This window comes from Thermothielavioides terrestris, chromosome 5, assembly GCF_000226115.1.
Source record: "Thermothielavioides terrestris NRRL 8126 chromosome 5, complete sequence".
Lineage (NCBI taxonomy): Eukaryota > Fungi > Ascomycota > Sordariomycetes > Sordariales > Chaetomiaceae > Thermothielavioides > Thermothielavioides terrestris.
The window spans coordinates 2,888,085-2,904,072 of record NC_016461.1 but is presented as its reverse complement, the minus strand read 5'-3'; the positions used below and the strand labels follow the sequence as shown (position 1 = coordinate 2,904,072).

At 58.7% G+C, this 15,988-nt stretch overlaps 7 protein-coding genes across 7 annotated transcripts; 1 reads left to right on the top strand and 6 right to left on the bottom strand.

Annotated features, from left to right (window-relative positions):
* Positions 1–4: 4 nt before the first annotated feature.
* On the bottom strand, positions 5–1,502 carry THITE_2122241 (uncharacterized protein). The gene is made up of 3 exons (XM_003656901.1): positions 669–1,502; positions 460–602; positions 5–395 (listed from the first exon to the last, which is right to left on the bottom strand). Exons 1-3 carry the CDS (start codon positions 1,086–1,088, stop codon positions 98–100), a joined length of 861 nt encoding a protein of 286 aa, XP_003656949.1. The 5' UTR covers positions 1,089–1,502; the 3' UTR covers positions 5–97.
* Positions 1,503–1,918: 416 nt separating this feature from the next.
* On the bottom strand, positions 1,919–2,569 carry THITE_44673 (uncharacterized protein; the record flags this gene model as incomplete). Its single annotated transcript, XM_003656900.1, has 2 exons — positions 1,919–2,264; positions 2,388–2,569. 2 exons carry the CDS (start codon positions 2,567–2,569, stop codon positions 1,919–1,921), a joined length of 528 nt encoding a protein of 175 aa, XP_003656948.1.
* A 793-nt stretch (positions 2,570–3,362) lies between these two features.
* On the top strand, positions 3,363–3,980 carry THITE_2132067 (uncharacterized protein; the record flags this gene model as incomplete). The annotated part of the gene is made up of 3 exons (XM_003656899.1): positions 3,363–3,555; positions 3,627–3,663; positions 3,842–3,980. 3 exons carry the CDS (start codon positions 3,363–3,365, stop codon positions 3,978–3,980), a joined length of 369 nt encoding a protein of 122 aa, XP_003656947.1.
* A 712-nt stretch (positions 3,981–4,692) lies between these two features.
* On the bottom strand, positions 4,693–5,883 carry THITE_2147409 (uncharacterized protein; the record flags this gene model as incomplete). Its single annotated transcript, XM_003656898.1, has 1 exon — positions 4,693–5,883. One exon carries the CDS (start codon positions 5,881–5,883, stop codon positions 4,693–4,695), a length of 1,191 nt encoding a protein of 396 aa, XP_003656946.1.
* A 1,516-nt stretch (positions 5,884–7,399) lies between these two features.
* Positions 7,400–8,222, bottom strand: THITE_2122237 (uncharacterized protein). Its single transcript, XM_003656897.1, has 3 exons — positions 8,177–8,222; positions 7,685–7,929; positions 7,400–7,610 (listed from the first exon to the last, which is right to left on the bottom strand). The coding sequence occupies exons 2-3, from the start codon at positions 7,921–7,923 to the stop codon at positions 7,535–7,537; spliced, it is 315 nt and encodes a 104-aa protein (XP_003656945.1). The 5' UTR covers positions 7,924–7,929; positions 8,177–8,222; the 3' UTR covers positions 7,400–7,534.
* A 193-nt stretch (positions 8,223–8,415) lies between these two features.
* THITE_2122236 (uncharacterized protein) lies at positions 8,416–10,852 on the bottom strand. The gene is made up of 3 exons (XM_003656896.1): positions 10,367–10,852; positions 10,196–10,301; positions 8,416–10,062 (listed from the first exon to the last, which is right to left on the bottom strand). The coding sequence occupies exons 1-3, from the start codon at positions 10,516–10,518 to the stop codon at positions 8,689–8,691; spliced, it is 1,632 nt and encodes a 543-aa protein (XP_003656944.1). The 5' UTR covers positions 10,519–10,852; the 3' UTR covers positions 8,416–8,688.
* A 1,928-nt stretch (positions 10,853–12,780) lies between these two features.
* Positions 12,781–15,445, bottom strand: THITE_114711 (uncharacterized protein; the record flags this gene model as incomplete). The annotated part of the gene is made up of 7 exons (XM_003656895.1): positions 12,781–13,763; positions 13,892–14,118; positions 14,183–14,360; positions 14,421–14,679; positions 14,748–14,945; positions 15,005–15,256; positions 15,329–15,445. The coding sequence occupies 7 exons, from the start codon at positions 15,443–15,445 to the stop codon at positions 12,781–12,783; spliced, it is 2,214 nt and encodes a 737-aa protein (XP_003656943.1).
* Positions 15,446–15,988: the final 543 nt, after the last annotated feature.

The following is a 15,988-nucleotide window of genomic DNA, read 5'->3' as shown; positions in this document are numbered from 1 at the left end:
CCCCCCCAAAACTCCTTCCACCGCCGTCGTCTGACTCGTCTCCCTCCCGGCCTACCCCCGCAGGTTTCCCGCTTCCCTCCTGATCCTCCACGGCTCCCTAGCTGTGAGATGAAATGACAAAGCTGGCATTGTCGTACGGCTCGGCCGAGCAGAGGATGGTCCCGTCGTCCGCCTGGATATGCACCATGGCGGCACCGTCCAGGCCGATGCTCCTGCCGCCGATCGACTGGGCCCCGGACTGGACGAACCACAGGTCGGAGAAGTTGGCAAACGCGACCTGCCCGTTTGCGTCGTAGAAGTCCTCCACGATCCACTCGGCATCCACGCGGCATAGCTTCGGCCCGTTGCTGATGTCCAGCGTCATCGTGTACTCCTGTTGCGGGTTGGTGACCTCTCTGGCCCCTGCATCAGCCCAGGCCCGCCGCCACTCTCCGCTACCGCCCCGGGCGCTTCACTTACAAGATGGCGCTCGACTCGCTCGTCGTCGTGATGTTGATCCACATCCAGTCCCCAGGCTCGACCTTGAGCCCGTCGATAGTATAGGAGTTGTCCGGGTACCACTCCCACCACGCCGAAATGCTCTGGCCACCGTTCGAGTTGACCTGCATCGCACGGAGTTAGCATCCGAGTCTCGCCTGCGCCGCTGCTGCTCCCCTCGGTTTTCTTACAATCGTCGTCACGCCGGCCTGCAGCAGCGCCGTGTTGCACTCGGCGCCGTCGATGCCCACCCAGGCGCTGACGAACTGCGGCGGCGGCACGCCCGGCCGCAGCGTCCCGTCCGGAGCCGTGAAGTACCCGAAGACGCTGCCGATACCGTCGGCCTGCGACACATGCTGCGACGCGCCGCACCAGTTCGAGCTGTAGCTGATGGTGTCCCGCACTGATGCGCCGCGCCCGTGCCGGGAAGGGGTCGCTTGGGCGTGAGGCGTGTGCTTGCGGTGCGTCAGCGGCGTCGTCGGCACGAAGCTGAGGACCGACGCGTCCACCTCCCGGCCTTTTTGTTGCAGGCTTGCTACGAAGCTCAGTTCGGCCGTGGCTGTCGCTGCCACCAGGGCCATGAGGAATACTGAGCGCGCAGAGGACCACATGGTGTCGCGGAGTTGCCGGGCGCGATCAGCACTGCACGGTCATTGAAGGCTGCAAAATCCGGGGAAGGGTCTTTCCGGTGGCGATGCGCGGGAAGAAAAAGGAACCACGATCGTGAGGGCCAGCGAGCGCGAAGGATTGAGAACCTTGAGAAGTCGATTGGAAGTTTGCCGACCAAACACCAATTAGAAGAGGCCTTCCTATTCTGTCTTCGCTCTGGTGTGCGCCGACGATTCCCTTCCACCACAGCGGGCGCACCCCAATCCATGGTTCCATGCCCTTAACGGGCGGCGCCGGGACGCTACGATGCGCGTGGCCCCGTCAATGCACCCGGAAATCCCGGTTTTGCACTTCAATAGTTCAGGGTCTTTACGGGTTAGCGCTACCCCAGCGTCGCAATTCTGCAACCCCCACGAACCGTTCCGGGAATCGTGCGGGTTTGGACACAACAAGGATTGTGTCTGAAAATAGTCCACGCAATTCCACATCGGCGAGAACAGGCCGAAGGCGGTCTCGGCAACCCCATTTGAGCTTCAAGGGTAGTATAAGTTGAGGAGCGGGCTCATAATGTCTTCGATGCACACACAATATCAGACGCATGTCCGCATATGCAGTAACGTTTATGTTCTTCCTTTCCACACAACGACGAACCATGGTTTGCCAAGGGGGCGGTGACATGAATGAAATCAGGAATACGACACTACAAATGGCTGACTTCCAGGTTCTACGAGTTTAACACACAAGCAACAAACCCAATAACGCAGCTATCCCCCCGACCTTGCCCTCCTCCTCGGCCTGCCCTTCCCTCGCGCAGAGGTACGAAGGTCCCATGTCAAAGACAAAACCACGTTGTGAAGCAGTCAGCCACAAAGCCAAGCCATCCACCGAACATAAAATAGTATCTCCGAGTATGTCTCGCGCCCGCAATCCAGTTGGTAACGCTGGGGGTGAACCCACCCCAGGCCCGCATGTCCTCCTCGGTGACATTCCGCTCCCTGACCTTGATCTTGAGGTCTTCAGCCTGGCGGTGGCAGCGCGAGACCATGTACAAGCATGCGGCGTAGATCAACGCGAAACCGGTGTTGTAGGCCGCCAGCAATGTCAGCAATGTCGACGCCTCGGGCTGCTCGGCCGAGAACCACACGGTGCCGACGAGTTGAAGGGCCTTGGCACAGACACTACAATTTTTTGGGGGGGGGGGGCGTGTGCAAAACGCAAGCGTTAGTAACGAAGCCACGGGAACCCCGGGCGGGGGGGTGGTTCATGAGAAGAAGAATCGGGAACGGTGTCGGAGGACTTACGAGACCGCTGCGAAATTGCGGGAGCGGTGGAAGGCGGGCAAGAGGTCGGCCTTCAGATTCTCGAGCGAGAATACATATTCCGTAAGATCCCAGTGGATCATCTTCAGACCGCCCCGGGCGACTCCCGCCGGGCTGACCTCCCGTCGCGATCTAGGATTGCGAGAGCGGGGCGCAAGCTCCATGCTTGGGGCTGTCCCGCTCGCACTGCGAAGTCGATTGTGTCGTCCCATTAGCCAGTCAAGCATTGCAGCCTTGGGGATGACGAGGGGAGGAAAGGAAGGAGGAGTGGGAGACCGGAGCGAAGGATGGTGGCCGGCTTACCGCTGCAACTCGGCCTCTGCTTTGAGCTCGAAGTAGAGCTTCAGGTGCCTACAGGACATTTTATGGATGGCCGACGCATCTCCGATGTCCTGCGCCCGTTTCCACGCGTCGATATCAAATTCAAACCGCCATGACCCATCCGGGGCCGTGAATATTTGAAGCGCCATGATACGGGTTGCAAACGACTGAAATAGCAGAATTGGAAAGACGGGGAGGAAAGAGAGCGGGAGTGGTTGGGGTCGCGCGAGCAACCCATATATAAAGATGTTCGTGTGTGGTCGACATGGTCGACCTCCTTTGTTTCAACAACAGGTAGCCAAAAGAGGGTGGCGTTTGATTTGTCTTTGATTTGTCGCGCCAAAGCAGGTACACGGACTCAAAAGCCAGCCAAAGTGCTCTAAAAGGGTCCGCTCAGGGGATTGGGTTCCAGAACTCGCCCAAAGTTGCCATGCACTTTCAACCGCCGTGTTTCAAAGCCCCATCCACAGCCAGTCTGTCGGCTCATCTAGTTTCCACTATGAGGTAAGTTCGGCTTCCTCATCCGCGGTCGCAAGACTAGACTCCCGCCGATCCCCGCCAGCATCGGTGGTTCGGCTTGACGTACTAACGACCTACGAACATCTTCAGCTTCGCCTCGAACACCGGACGCTTACCATGCCGTACATCTGGGCCGGCAACCCGGAGGCCAAGGAGGAGATCGAACGGCTGAGTCACGACTTCTGCTATCCGGACGGCCGCATGTGTCTCCGACGAATCAACCCTAACACGAGCCTCGTCTACACTGTCGGTGTCGACCGCAACAGCCTGGCGGACAACATGTTCCTCCGGAGCTTCCCGTCGTCAAACAGTCCTCCCGTCACTCGGCTCTGTTCCCCAACTCGGAGCGAGATGATGGGATAACTCTGTCGGCCTGACAAGACCACCTCGCCAAGATCGTCCCTCCAGTGGCGACCGAGTAAGTCTCGAAATGTCCACCCTTGACACTTCTCGTGGGCATTCCAAAGGTGATTCTTTGACAGGAACCATGATCAAATGTAGCGTCCGCAACCTCTTCGCCATTGTTCAGTCCCAAGCCCATACGTTTGGTGGGAACACTCAGCTGATGACGCTTGCCTTTGCTGGAACTGTGATAGCCTGGGCGCGCCAGGGCTTTTTGGGGGGGGGGGGGGGGGGGGGGAGGCGGGGAGGAGGGCGAGCATGGCGGCTGCCATTGATCCAAAAGCCCTTGAGAACTGGAACGAGCAGTGCGAATCGCACGAGTCTCTGGACTGAGGTTTGGGCAGGTTAGCAGAGGAATAGGAGAACCTTGGGCGGCCGGGACCGTGATCGGGTAACACCGTCTCCGCCGGGGGACACAGGGCGCGGGCGCGGGACGCCAGTGTCATTCAATGGGCTCATTTTGGCTTGGTGTGAGCTCGTATGTAGCAGTCAGTCCACTTCGCTGCATACCAGGTAATTTGACTCGACTTTGTCCGGATCTGTCCGACGTTGTTGAGCCAGGAACTGTGTCCAATTCAAGCGTGTCTGCCTGCTTGGAGGGTGCAGAGTCGGCCCACTTACACCAGCGCACCAGGCCGTTTTGGGGACACGCCCTCCATGGCGGGCGCCCCGGTGGTTGGTAAGCACGGAAACACTTCCCGGCAATGACTCAGACCTCCGGTTGAAGACCGCTTCCAACATCCTCTCGGCGACGACAACGGTTCTGGAGATGCACTGATGCAGCTGTCGCGAGAACTCGAGCAAAGTCTTCGTGGGCAGATGGACATGGTGAACAGGACTGTCTTCATTAAGCTGGATTGCTGGAAAGCGATATATATGTATCCCGATTCCTCGTGATATTGACCCGTAACGCCGGCGCCCCCAAATCAAGTCCCAAGCCGTGACCCATAAACGTCGTTCATAGACCGCCAGGACGCAGCGTCTCACCCATCGTCTCGCCGTTGGAATAAACAAAACAAAAAACGTAGACGGCCCCTCGAGAAGGTTATACCACGTGCTTCAAAAGCCTCCTGTATTTCTCCAGTGCAACATTCCGATCCTTGGTCTTCCACCGCAGCCTCTGCGCCTCATCAACCGCGATGCTGTCCGCGTCCATGCCGGCCAGGACCCCCGGCGCCGGCACAACCGGCACCGCCTGCTTGATCAGGCCCTTCAGCAGCCCCTTGTGCGGCATGCCGCACCACTCGGCTTCGTACAGCAGCCACTCGCCGAGGCTCTTCAGCTGCGGCTTCTCCCCGGGCCTGAGCTCGCCGCCGGCGCCGCAGCTCAGCCTCGCCAGGCAGGCCACCAGCATCACCCAGGCGATCGCCTCGGACGCGCTCGCCGACCCGGGCGGCTGCCGGTACTCGACGGTGCCGAAGCCGCCGCCCTCGTTGAGGTTGACAAAGTTCCAGCGGAAGGCGTCGTGCTGGAAGTCGTGGCCGGGCTTGGCGCCGAGCGCGAGGCCCGTGGCCGACGCCGAGCTGCACCAGTTCATGCGCGCGCCCAGCGCCTCGAAGGTGCCCTGCGCGTCGATGCGCTCGAAGGACTCGGCCATGGACATGCCGAGGAAGTAGCGGTTGTTGCGGTTGCTCTTGGCCCACACGCTCCGGTGGCGGTACGGCGGCACGAGCGCGTCCAGGCAGCGCTCGAAGTACAGCGCCGACTTGGCCAGCCCCTTGGCCTGGTTGAGCGTCCAGAAGCCGGCGTCGGGCACGATGTGGATGTGCGTGAAGCACTGGTGGCTGGTGGTGATCTCGAAGCCGTCGTCGAGCGCGCGGAACACGGCGCGCAGCTCGGCCTGCCAGACCTCGGGCCGCCTGCAGAAGCGCATGAAGGGCGAGACCAGCTTCATGCCGAAGCGGTAGTCGCGCGGCCGCGACGGGATGCTGAGCTCGCTTGCGATGGTCCACTCGCGCGAGGAGACGGGCGAGGAGCGCGAGTTGGCGATGTGGTTAAGAATCCCCGCGCGCGTGAACTCGGCGCTGATCTCGTCTTCCAGGCCGGCGACGGTCTTGTGGTTGCGCCGCCGGCTGCGGATGACGAGGCCCAGCTCGACGCAGAAGCGGAAGTCCGGGACTTCGACACGGCGTAGCTTGTGGAAGAGGATATCATCGCGGGCAGCGGCTCGGTGTTTGGGTGCTTCGCGATGACGGTGATGAGCCGGCTCGCGCACAACCACCCGAACATGCGGCATGGTGGGCAACGGCCGCGCAGGGGATGGGAACGTTCGAAGTTAAGGTGCGGTAGGGCAGCAAGGTTGAGTTGTGATGTTCACTCACTCCGTGATACCAGAGCGGGTGACAGGATCGACGAGTCGGATGAGAATGGGCAGTTTGCTCAAAGGTGGAATTGACAGAACCCGCGAGGGGCCGCGGGTTTTTATATACAGGCAGGCCATGGCCGGCTTGGGAAATGGGCATTCCGCAGAGAATCTGTGTTCTGCCTGGCCAGGCAAAAGCGGCCGTCATGAGGACAGAACGGAGTTAGGGACCACGGTGAGGACGTCAGGTCGCATCTGTGACTGCAGCAGGGGTGGGGCCTTCCATCATGTGTGTATGGCTCAGCCGGTAAGCTTGCAGGAGGGATCCAACCTTGAGCCTCAATTTTCCCTGCGGGGATCAGCGAAGGGAGGATGGGGGTTGGACAATGCCAGCCGGCGCCGCCAGCGGTCGGTGAGGGGCATTCGGCCACCTCGAGCAGGCAGCAGTTAGCGAATGGGGTTGCACAATGCCACAAGGCAGAAGACAAGGTGAAATCCCCCACGTTTTGGGAGGGCAGAAAGCCCCACCCATGTGCTCTGCACTGCCTTCCGAAAGAGATGTGGCCAAACCGCGCCAGGCCGCGCTGAGCACTGGCCACCAGCTGGTGGCTGCTGGCAGAGCCGCCGCGGAAGGGGCAGTTGGGCGGCTATGGCTGGTTGCGGCAACTGCAGGGTCTTTGCACAGCCTCCTGTGCCTCTTATTTCGTGCATGGACCCGAATGCATTGGACAGCAGCGCCTCATTATGAACATCTAGCCGACCCGACAGCTTGGAACCGACCCCCTTAGTGAGGCTGGTGCCGGCCGGGGCGCCCGACTCCACAAGGCCCTGTACATAAACGCGCGACTATGTCAACGTCCAGATTTGTCGGCCAGCCGTGAGCCCCGGCGAAGCCTTGTTGCGGGGGAACCAGGACGCCCTCCGCCTGGCGTTTTGCGCCCAAAGGTCGACGAAGAGGGCCAACATCATTGACTCTTGTTTCACGAGACCAGCTCAGCCCTGAACCCCGCTGATTTGATTAGTTTGACACATGGCACTAATCATTCACGCAAAGCGCCCTCTCGTGTCTGAGATTCGAACATGACGGCGATACCGAGTCACATTTGGGCGTTGCAGACGGCTGTGATTAAGTGGGCATGGGTGCACTCCTTCAGCTCGCTCATGGTTGGTATGTACGTCCTTCAATTATCTTTAGACTACGCCTCGAGGCGCATTGCCGACTGGAAGACCTTGTGGGCTTCGGATTGGTTCAGAAGGCGCCTGGTTGTGGCGGCAACATCTTCCATTTTGTGGGCAAGCAAAGCAAGGGACTAATTAGGTAGTGAATAACCTCGAAGTGTTAACAATCTTACCTAAAGCAGGCGTTTTGAGTAAAGACTTCCGTCCCTGTGTATTTTGGAAAACTCATCCCACTACCCAACGGCGTGCCTACAGCCAGCTATCGTGGGCATCGCTTCCGGGGGTGTGTATGTGGGCGGGTAACATGTTGGGGCTTTACGCGCTGCTGAGTGTATCCTCACCGTCATCCTCAGCAGGACTATCCTCTAGATCGTCATATTCGGTGTCTGTATCCTGAAGTTCCATCCTATGCTGAGCGCCCTTTTTTGCGAAGGGCGGAAAGCTCGGCATTTTTCCGCTTGCATTCTTTTCCTTGCTTGCAAGTATGGGTGAATCCCTTTTTTCGAAGCTATCCTGACCGCCGCGGACTGACTCGGTTTTCCTTGTCAACGGCAAGGCAGCATCGATCACGCGTTTGACCGTGTTGTTGCGATAGAGGTGCACGACTTCAGTCGTGAAGTCGACCCGAGGCTGCAGCCAGTGGAGAGTGCGGCACATCTCCCGTTCCAGCCGCTTCTCGCAGGTTGGGCAGAGCTCGTCCTCCTTCAGAACCTTCCGGAATCTCATATGGTCGTCACGCCAGCCCTCTTTGCGGATTTGACCGAAAAGGACAATGTGGCAACTGTACTTCACCATGCGAGGGTAAGTGTACCCCGGCATTCCTTGCGACAACAAGACTCGATGCAGCCCGGGAAAGTCCTTTTCCAACTCCGCCAGGGCAATGACACCGGAGCTGCGGGCCGTCAGGTATATACCCGAGCACACTAAGGAGCATTGTGCCTTATTTATCCTATGGCCCACTCAGCGTATTGTCTTTGACATGCATATGAGTCGAGTCTCTTTGTTCTTTTCGACAATGCTAACCATGGCCAAACACCAACCGTATTAGGATGGGAAGTCAATAACAGACAACTTCCACAAGGGGAGAGCTTCATGCTGTCCTTAAATAACTACGTTATTCTTTGATGTATCACCGTTGGCTTGTCCAAAGCGCGGTACAATGCTAGAATCGTTCTTGGCAAATACTTATCCGAGAGACCCTAACCGTCCTGCGAGGCCGGCTTGATGATAATGCGTGACACCGAAAGCGGGCCGGAGTGGCGTAGCGAAGAATTTGAGCTCTTCAATCGGCTGGCTCACCACACGGAGATCTTGTAATGGGGAGAAGGGCGGGATAGCAAGAATGAGAGGAGAGGGGAAAGGAGAACGGAGAAGAGAAGAAGAGAATGGAGAGAAGGAGAGAGGAGAGGGGGGAGAGAGAAGGACCTTTCTTAGATTGACGGCGCAAGCCTGGTCCATCCATGCCTTAAGCAATTCCTGGCACCTGGACATTGGAGGTTCTTAGGTACATCGCACAGCTGCTCGCTTATGCCACATACTGTGTCCATGTTTACCCGGACATCATGCAATCCAGAACCAGATCTTCTGCGCAAAGTTCTTCGCCACCGGCGGGCGGTCATTCGCGCAGAACTCGTCCATCTCCTTCTTGCCGGTCAACACGTCGATGTCCTCTGCCTTCTTAGCGAACGGCGTGCGGAACCACAGCTTGTGCCCCAGGTACAGCAGCAGAAAGGCCGGGATCGTGATGTACGCGGCCAAAAAGTCCTGATAGTTCCACCGGCTGGGCGAGAACACCTGGAACCCGTTGGTGAGCGTCAGCAGGATGACGATGGCCAGCGTGGCCCACGTGGCGTACGGCTGCGCGACGGTGCGGAACGGCAGGGTGTGCAGCAGGCCCTGGACGGTCAGCGCGGCACGGAAGCGCAGGTAGGTCACCATGATGACGATCCAGGCGATGAAGCCCGAAATGGTCGACACGTTGGAGAACCAGCCGAAGACGCGGGCGCCGTTCTCCGACACGTTGAGGTAGGCCAGCAGGCCGACGGCCCAGGTGGCGAGGACGGCGAGGTAGGGCACGCCGCGGCGGTTGGTGCGGGCGAAGACGCGGGGCGCCTGGCCCGTGGCCGCCATCGAGTACAGCACGCGCGAGCCCGAGTACAGGAAGGCGTTGCTGGCGGACCAGGCCGACGTCAGGATCGCCGCGTTGATGACGTGGTTCAGCCCGCGGATGCCGGCGCGCTGGATGCCGATGACCCACGGGCTCGCGTTGGCGTTGGACTCGGGCGACAGCAGGTGCGGGTCATCCGAGGGCACGATGGCGCCGACGATCAGGGTGCTGACGCCGTAGAAGAGCGCGAGGCGGGCGAGGAAGCGGCGGGCGGCCTTGGGGATGTTGCGGCGGGGGGCCACCGTCTCGCCGGCGGCCAGACCGATGAGTTCCGGGGACGTGATGAAGCTGAAGCCGGCTCGGACAAACGCGGTCCAGTAGGCGGTGAAGCGCCCCGTCGCGCCGGTCCCGACGTATTCCTTGAAGGCGCCCGGGTCATGCCAGTAATGGAACCCGATCGCTCCGCCGGCGGGTGCGCCGCCGGCCATGATGACGATGCCCACGATCACCAGGCCGAGGATCGTGATGAGCTTGATGCTGGCGAACCAGAACTCGGCCTCGCCAAAGACCGAGACGGCGAAGATGTTCAGCAACAGAACCACGAGCAGGATGATGGTGATCCAGACGGCCGACGGGACGGGCGTGTCCCAGTACTGGAGCAAGATGGAGCCGGCGGTCGACTCTGCCGCAACCAAGATCGCATAGGCGTACCAGTAGTTCCATCCTAGCGCGAAGGCTAGGCTCCCGTCGACAAAACGGTCGGCGAAGTAGGGCAATGTGATGCCCCTCATGGGCAGGTACGTCGTCATCTCGGCGATGGTGTTCATCTGTCCAATAACATGTGTTAGCTTCCCTGATTGGGACATCGAGAGCAGCTCGGGAGCAAGGGGGCTGTCTCGGGAGCAACGAAGAGCTTCCCAAAACCGTAACTGGCGAAAAAAAGCGCTCAGGATGTCGTACCACTATCCACACGACCAACATCATGGAGAGATAGGCCAGCCATAACGGCACAGGGCCGACGATGGCGAGGCTCGCACCAGATCCGACGAACAGACCGGTTCCGATGCTGGCGTGAGTGGTTAGTCGATGCTGCATGCCAGCGGAAGATGATTGAAGAGCAGGCAAACATACGCGCCTCCCAGTGCCAGAAACTGGATGTGCCGGCTCTTCAGACCACGTTGGAGCTGCGAGGCGGGGTCGAGTGAAACAATGCCATCGACGAGCTGCGAGCCGCCCGGCGCCTCGTCGGCGACCCGACTCTCAAGGGATACCTCGTCCTTCATCTCGAACGTCTTGGTTGAGAGTGTGTTGTCGAGTCTCCCGAGGTTGGCGGTGTACCGGGAAATAGCGTATCTGGGGGGTAGGAATCTGGGGGGGTAAATATCTGGGGTTGCAGATACTCTTATCGCGTCGTCAAGGTAAATCGTGCGGCCCACAGCGACAGGAGAAAATTGGAGATCGCGATTGGATGGCCGTGGATCCAGCCGCTTCGATGCAGGAACCGCAATGGAGATGTGGAGATGCAAAGCAAGGCGCTATCAGTGCGTCGTCGTCACGCGATGCATGCTGATGGTGCGGCGCCACGACGACGTGCAGGCCGAACGTGTGAGGACCGGCACTGCCGACCCCGCGTGGGGTCGGTCGGCGGCGGCTTATGCGGACGAGGGGAAATAAAAGCTTCGAGAAGTTCCAGGGGAGCGTGGCATTGGAGCCGTCCCCGGGATTGCCCGGTGCAGAAAACCACCCCAGACTCTGAAATGGTGATGACCTTCCTAATCTGCCCCTGGGCCGAACTGCGCCCGCATGTGGTGTCCAGGAAATGCCCTGGTGCGGCGTGCTGATCGCTGACGGGGTGACCCACTTCGCCCCCTTCCCCCGGGCTTGGGGACATTTCGAACCGCGGCTATCCGAGCTGTGTAACAGTCCGGCGTACACTAGTTCTCGCGTGGCTTGTTTACACGAGAAGCTGACATTGAGAAAAAATTCTCAACGTCCAGGGGGGTATGACTCCGACCGGGCCAGACTTCCCCGCGGCCAAGATCTGCTTGAAAACAATGCATCCTCAAATCCCAGCACCGACCATCCATGACCAGTGACATCGCCCCTCTGAAATTCTATAGCACGTCCGTCGATCTGCTAAGCAGTGTCCTGCCATAGAGACAAGAAGTTGCTCTAAGAAATCTACTCCCTGTTTTTCTACTGCGACTGCAACTACTCTGTTGTAAATGGACGGGAGCTTTCGAGAGCTACTAAACAAAACTTCTAGTGTAGAAGTCAGTCACTGGCGAGTAGGTATTAAATCGTAAGCGATGGCCTCTATAGGTGTGCTCCCATTAAGTTAGAGACTCATCCACGAAGTGATCTATGACATACTAGCCTTATAGCAACGGCGGATAAGCGTCCATTGGGCTTGCCCGTACAGGAAGTTCAGCTCGGCAGTTCGACCTCTTACACCACCTTAAGCCGCGCCTGGTGGCAGCAACGAGACGAAAATGGCGGGCGGGCTGAGAAAGAGGTGGCATTGGGGGGAGAAGGTGTCATTATTGATTTTGTCTAGAAGGCGAGCCGGACGCCATCAGGGCCTGCCCTGTGGCCAGGCTAACTGGACGGCGTCGACGTCCGAGGTCCTAGCCTTCGGGGCACGCAGTGCCTCCCCCTGATAGACAAGTAATGTTGCCGTGTTCTTGGACTGCCTGGGGTTGTGAGTTCATTTGGCAGTGCTCGGTCGTTTGCACAAGTCGCGCTATTGCGGAAATCAAGCTTCGAAGGTAAGGTACATTCACGCATTCAACAACACCCATGCTGTGGCCCAAGGGGATTGGAGAGTATCACATATCACACACTTGAGCAGCCGGTTCCTCCTGCACTGCCCTGTTGCTACGCCAAAGCGGAGTCTAATTTCGGGCACTTTTCATTTTGGGGTTATTCATAGGAGGTACCGTTCAGCTGGGGGAGAGTCGATCGCCTCCCGGCGCTCTTCAAGAACACATAACTGGGCTTAAACACCTACGCAACCGTGCGCACCCTGTGCCGAGGAACGCTCTCCCATTTGCCACCGTAGTTGACGCACTGCTGATAAAATGATCCGGTATCAGATCCGTAATCATTCCTGCAGTTGCACGTTGATCAGTGGTGGGGTGCCAGTATGGAAATGTGACTCTCCTTTTTTGGTTATCACGTTAGCTCCGTTTGTATGCCCAGCCCAGACAGTTGGGAACAGGCCGATTGGTGGTGGCTGTGGTTGCTGGCTGGGCTGGGCTGAGCCAGGCTGGGCGGGCTGGGAGGCATCTTGCGAGATGCTAGCGAGGATGTGGTCTTGCTATTTACTCAATCCGAACCAACAGGTCCAGGATTAATTGAAAACAGGGTCAAATTTCATTGAATTGGATTGAATTGAGTTGGGTGGATGTGAGTTGTTGGGAGCCTTGCCCTCGTTACAACGAGTCAAACTCAGGTAGATCATCACAACCAGAGAAGTCCGCAGCATGGGGGCGCCTGCCACTTGACCCGTAACTTTGCAAACCATCGAGGAAGCCGACTACTATTTAGTCGATCCGTTGAGCGTGCGTGAAATCGTCACCGCCCTCAACTGTCTCCACCTTTGCCTCCAGAATGTCGTAGATCGGGATATCCTGGAGAGTCTTCGCAACAAGGTGCATCGTAGGCAGCGACTGCCACTCGCCAGCGGTGAACTGGAACGAAGCCTGAGAGGCATAGAGGGAGTCTGGGTCCGTGGCACCAGATGGTTTGAGGGTTCCGTTGGCATGTCCGCTGTCGGCCTCCTTTCCGGGTCCAAGGGAGGCATCGTACGGATCAAACACCGCATACTCGACGTCCGCCTTTCCTGGCTTCCCGATAGCCGGAACGTACCGATACATGAGGAGGCCCTGTTCACGATCGATCTTGGGCGCTGGCACCGCTGTCGCTCGCTCAGACAAGCCGGCCCATCGGAGTTGGCCGAACACAGCTCCACGCCAGCTCAGCGTGATGGTCTTGGAATCGGGCGTGTCGGATCTCTCGATATCGCATCCGTAGGTGGGAGCTCCGCGCTCGTCGCGCCCCGTGACGACCGCATCGGCCAGATTCTCAAACTGGACGGGAACAAACGCCCCCAGGACCGACTCGCCGTTGGCCCGGGTGTACTGGACGCCGTGGAGGTGCAGGGCAACGCGGTCGTACCCGGCCCCGCCCAGCCAAGGCAGGTCACGGAACGAGGAGCAGACCCAAGATGCCTGCACGACCGTGTCGGGCGCAGCGAACGAGAAGGAAGGAGTCGGGAACAGGTTCTGCAGGAACGTCTTGGATGTGGCGAACCGGATGGAATGGACAACCCGGTATGGCTGGGAGACCCGAGAGCCCTCTTTCCTGCCGTGCAGCTGGTGCCGTGGCTGGCAGGGGCCCGGAGCCGGTCCGAATCCGAGGGGTTGGCGCCATCGGTAGGGCAGCTTTGCCCACTGGGCTTCGCGCAGGGCTCTGGTTGATTTGTGCCATTGATCGTGGCTGAAGCTGTAATCGTCGAACTCACGGGCTTTTTCAGTTGCGAGTTAGTATTCCAACCGTCTAACAAGCGCGCTGAGGGTGACAGCTAGGAGGCGGAAGGCGGGAGGCTGGGCGATGGCGACCAGTCCGGTGAGATCTGAGAATCCGATGACTTACGGTTGAAGCCTTTCTTTCTCTGCTCGGCCACAGGCAGACTGTTCAGGCGAGAGGCTTCCTGGATGCGCTCAGCTCGCTCCTTTCGAGAGCGCTCGTAGAGAGCGAGCCTCTCGGGAATGTCTTCAACCGAGGTCCCCAGCGGCAAAAAGATTCCGAGGGACACTGCATCGTCGATGGCTTGTGCCGCGCCCTCACCTCGATGAGGTAGAAACGGGTGAGCCGCATCGCTTAAGTACAGACGTTAGCTGGAGGATTCATGGGCCGGATCTCGTTCCTGTCCAAATCACTCACCCCAGGAGCGCCATTTTGCCATTGACCCAGGTCGGCAAAGTAGGCATGTCCAGCAAAACCCAGGCTTTCGGCATATCGTCTGGCGCCTTTTCCAGGATGGCTCTGAAGGGAGGAGCTAGTTCACTCGCGATCTGCAGCATTTGTTGCTTGACAGTCATTTCCTCCTTCAGACCCGGGCCTGCAAGCGATCATTAGGTACGACTCAGGGGCAACCTTTTTTGTCTGAGGGAAAGCACACCTTCAGCGTAAGCTCGCGACTCCGTGCTCGGATGCAAGTAGATACAGTTCATGATAGTGTTGTTGTAGCACGGATAGCACACGAGCCGTTTGCACCCCGTCCCCATTACCACCAGCAGATTTCCAGGCTCGCCGATCACGTCTTTGGTCAGCGGGTCGTCGCGGAGCTCCTGCATAGGGATGAGAAAGCGAAAGGCGCTGATGCCACTGTCGAAAGGGACATAGCCCTGGCCCCTGACGAGGGCCTTGCGGCATTGCGACTGCCCTTCTTTGTCAGCTCACGCCGCCTAGCATGCATTCGCCTAATTTAGGGCGGGAGTTGACTAACGTGCACTCCATCCGCTCCTATGATTAGATCCCCGGACACCTTCTCGCCGCTCTCCAGCACCGCTTCGCCTTGTTCCGGGTCGACAGACACCACTTTCGACGAAGTCCGGAGCGTGCATGGCTTCCCGGGACCCTCAGGGGCGAGCGCTTTCTCGCGAAGGGCGGTATGCAGGTGGGCCCGATGTACAAGCCGTCGCAGCTACTCGGAAGTTAGAAGGCAAAGGTCCGCCGAAGATTAGGGGATCCGCATCCGCCCACCTGTTGCCATCGTCCGCGCTCAGCATGGTAGTCGAGGAAGTGGAACTTCTGGCCGGACGCGCCCCAGATGTTGCACCCGGTGCACTCGATGGCGCCGACGCTCTTCTCCTTGTCGAGGTCGAGCCCCAGCCGCTTCAGGACTGCGCCGCAGTAAGGGGGCACATTGATGGCCGCGCCGATTTCGTTGCTGAACTTGGACGACTCGAGCAGCGTGACGTCGTGTCCTTGCTGTCTGAGGGCGAGTGCCGCGGTCTATGTTGATTCATTAGCATTTACGGCACTTTCAGCGCCGAAAGCCGCAAAGACGTGCGACGGAGGACGTACAAGGCCGCCGATACCCGCCCCAACGATGACCACCTTCAACGGCGTCGCAGCCGGAGCGGCGCTGACGCCGTTTCCGTTTCCGTTTGCGCTATAATCAGTAGTGCTGGCGGGCGCCATTATCGCAAGTGCACAAGTTTCGGGTCTGGGTAACGATATCTGATTGCCACGAAGTTCTATCCTATCTCGAGAGCAGGAGCATTGAATGTTCTTAACTTTGTCCGTCTCCTCTGTTCCCGCCATAGGGTTCTTTGCTGTCTCGTTGAAAATCGCAACCCGAGCAGTTGTCGCATCTCCTGATTATCGTCTCATTGTCGCGCCTTCTGATTATTGACCAAGCTGTTTGAGTCGCCGTTGTGCGCAAAAAGTAAGCTCGCCGGCTACCTCGGCAGTTCGGCGGTTTCCCACGGTGGTTGGGTTTCCCTCGGTGTTACACCACCGAGGGATCCATCCTATCGAGTCGGCCTACCTAGTTAGGACCGCCCATTTGCGGTAATCTTACCAATTTGGGGCCGAAAACTTCGACTGGCAGCGAGGAAATCGAGTCTAGAGAGCAGGGAAGGCGGCATCGCTGGGTTTCGCGTACCAAAGGGAAAAAAAAAAGAAAGGAAAAAAAAAAAAAGAAAAGAAAAGAAAGGAGAAAAGGAGGAAAGTAGGGGGAGG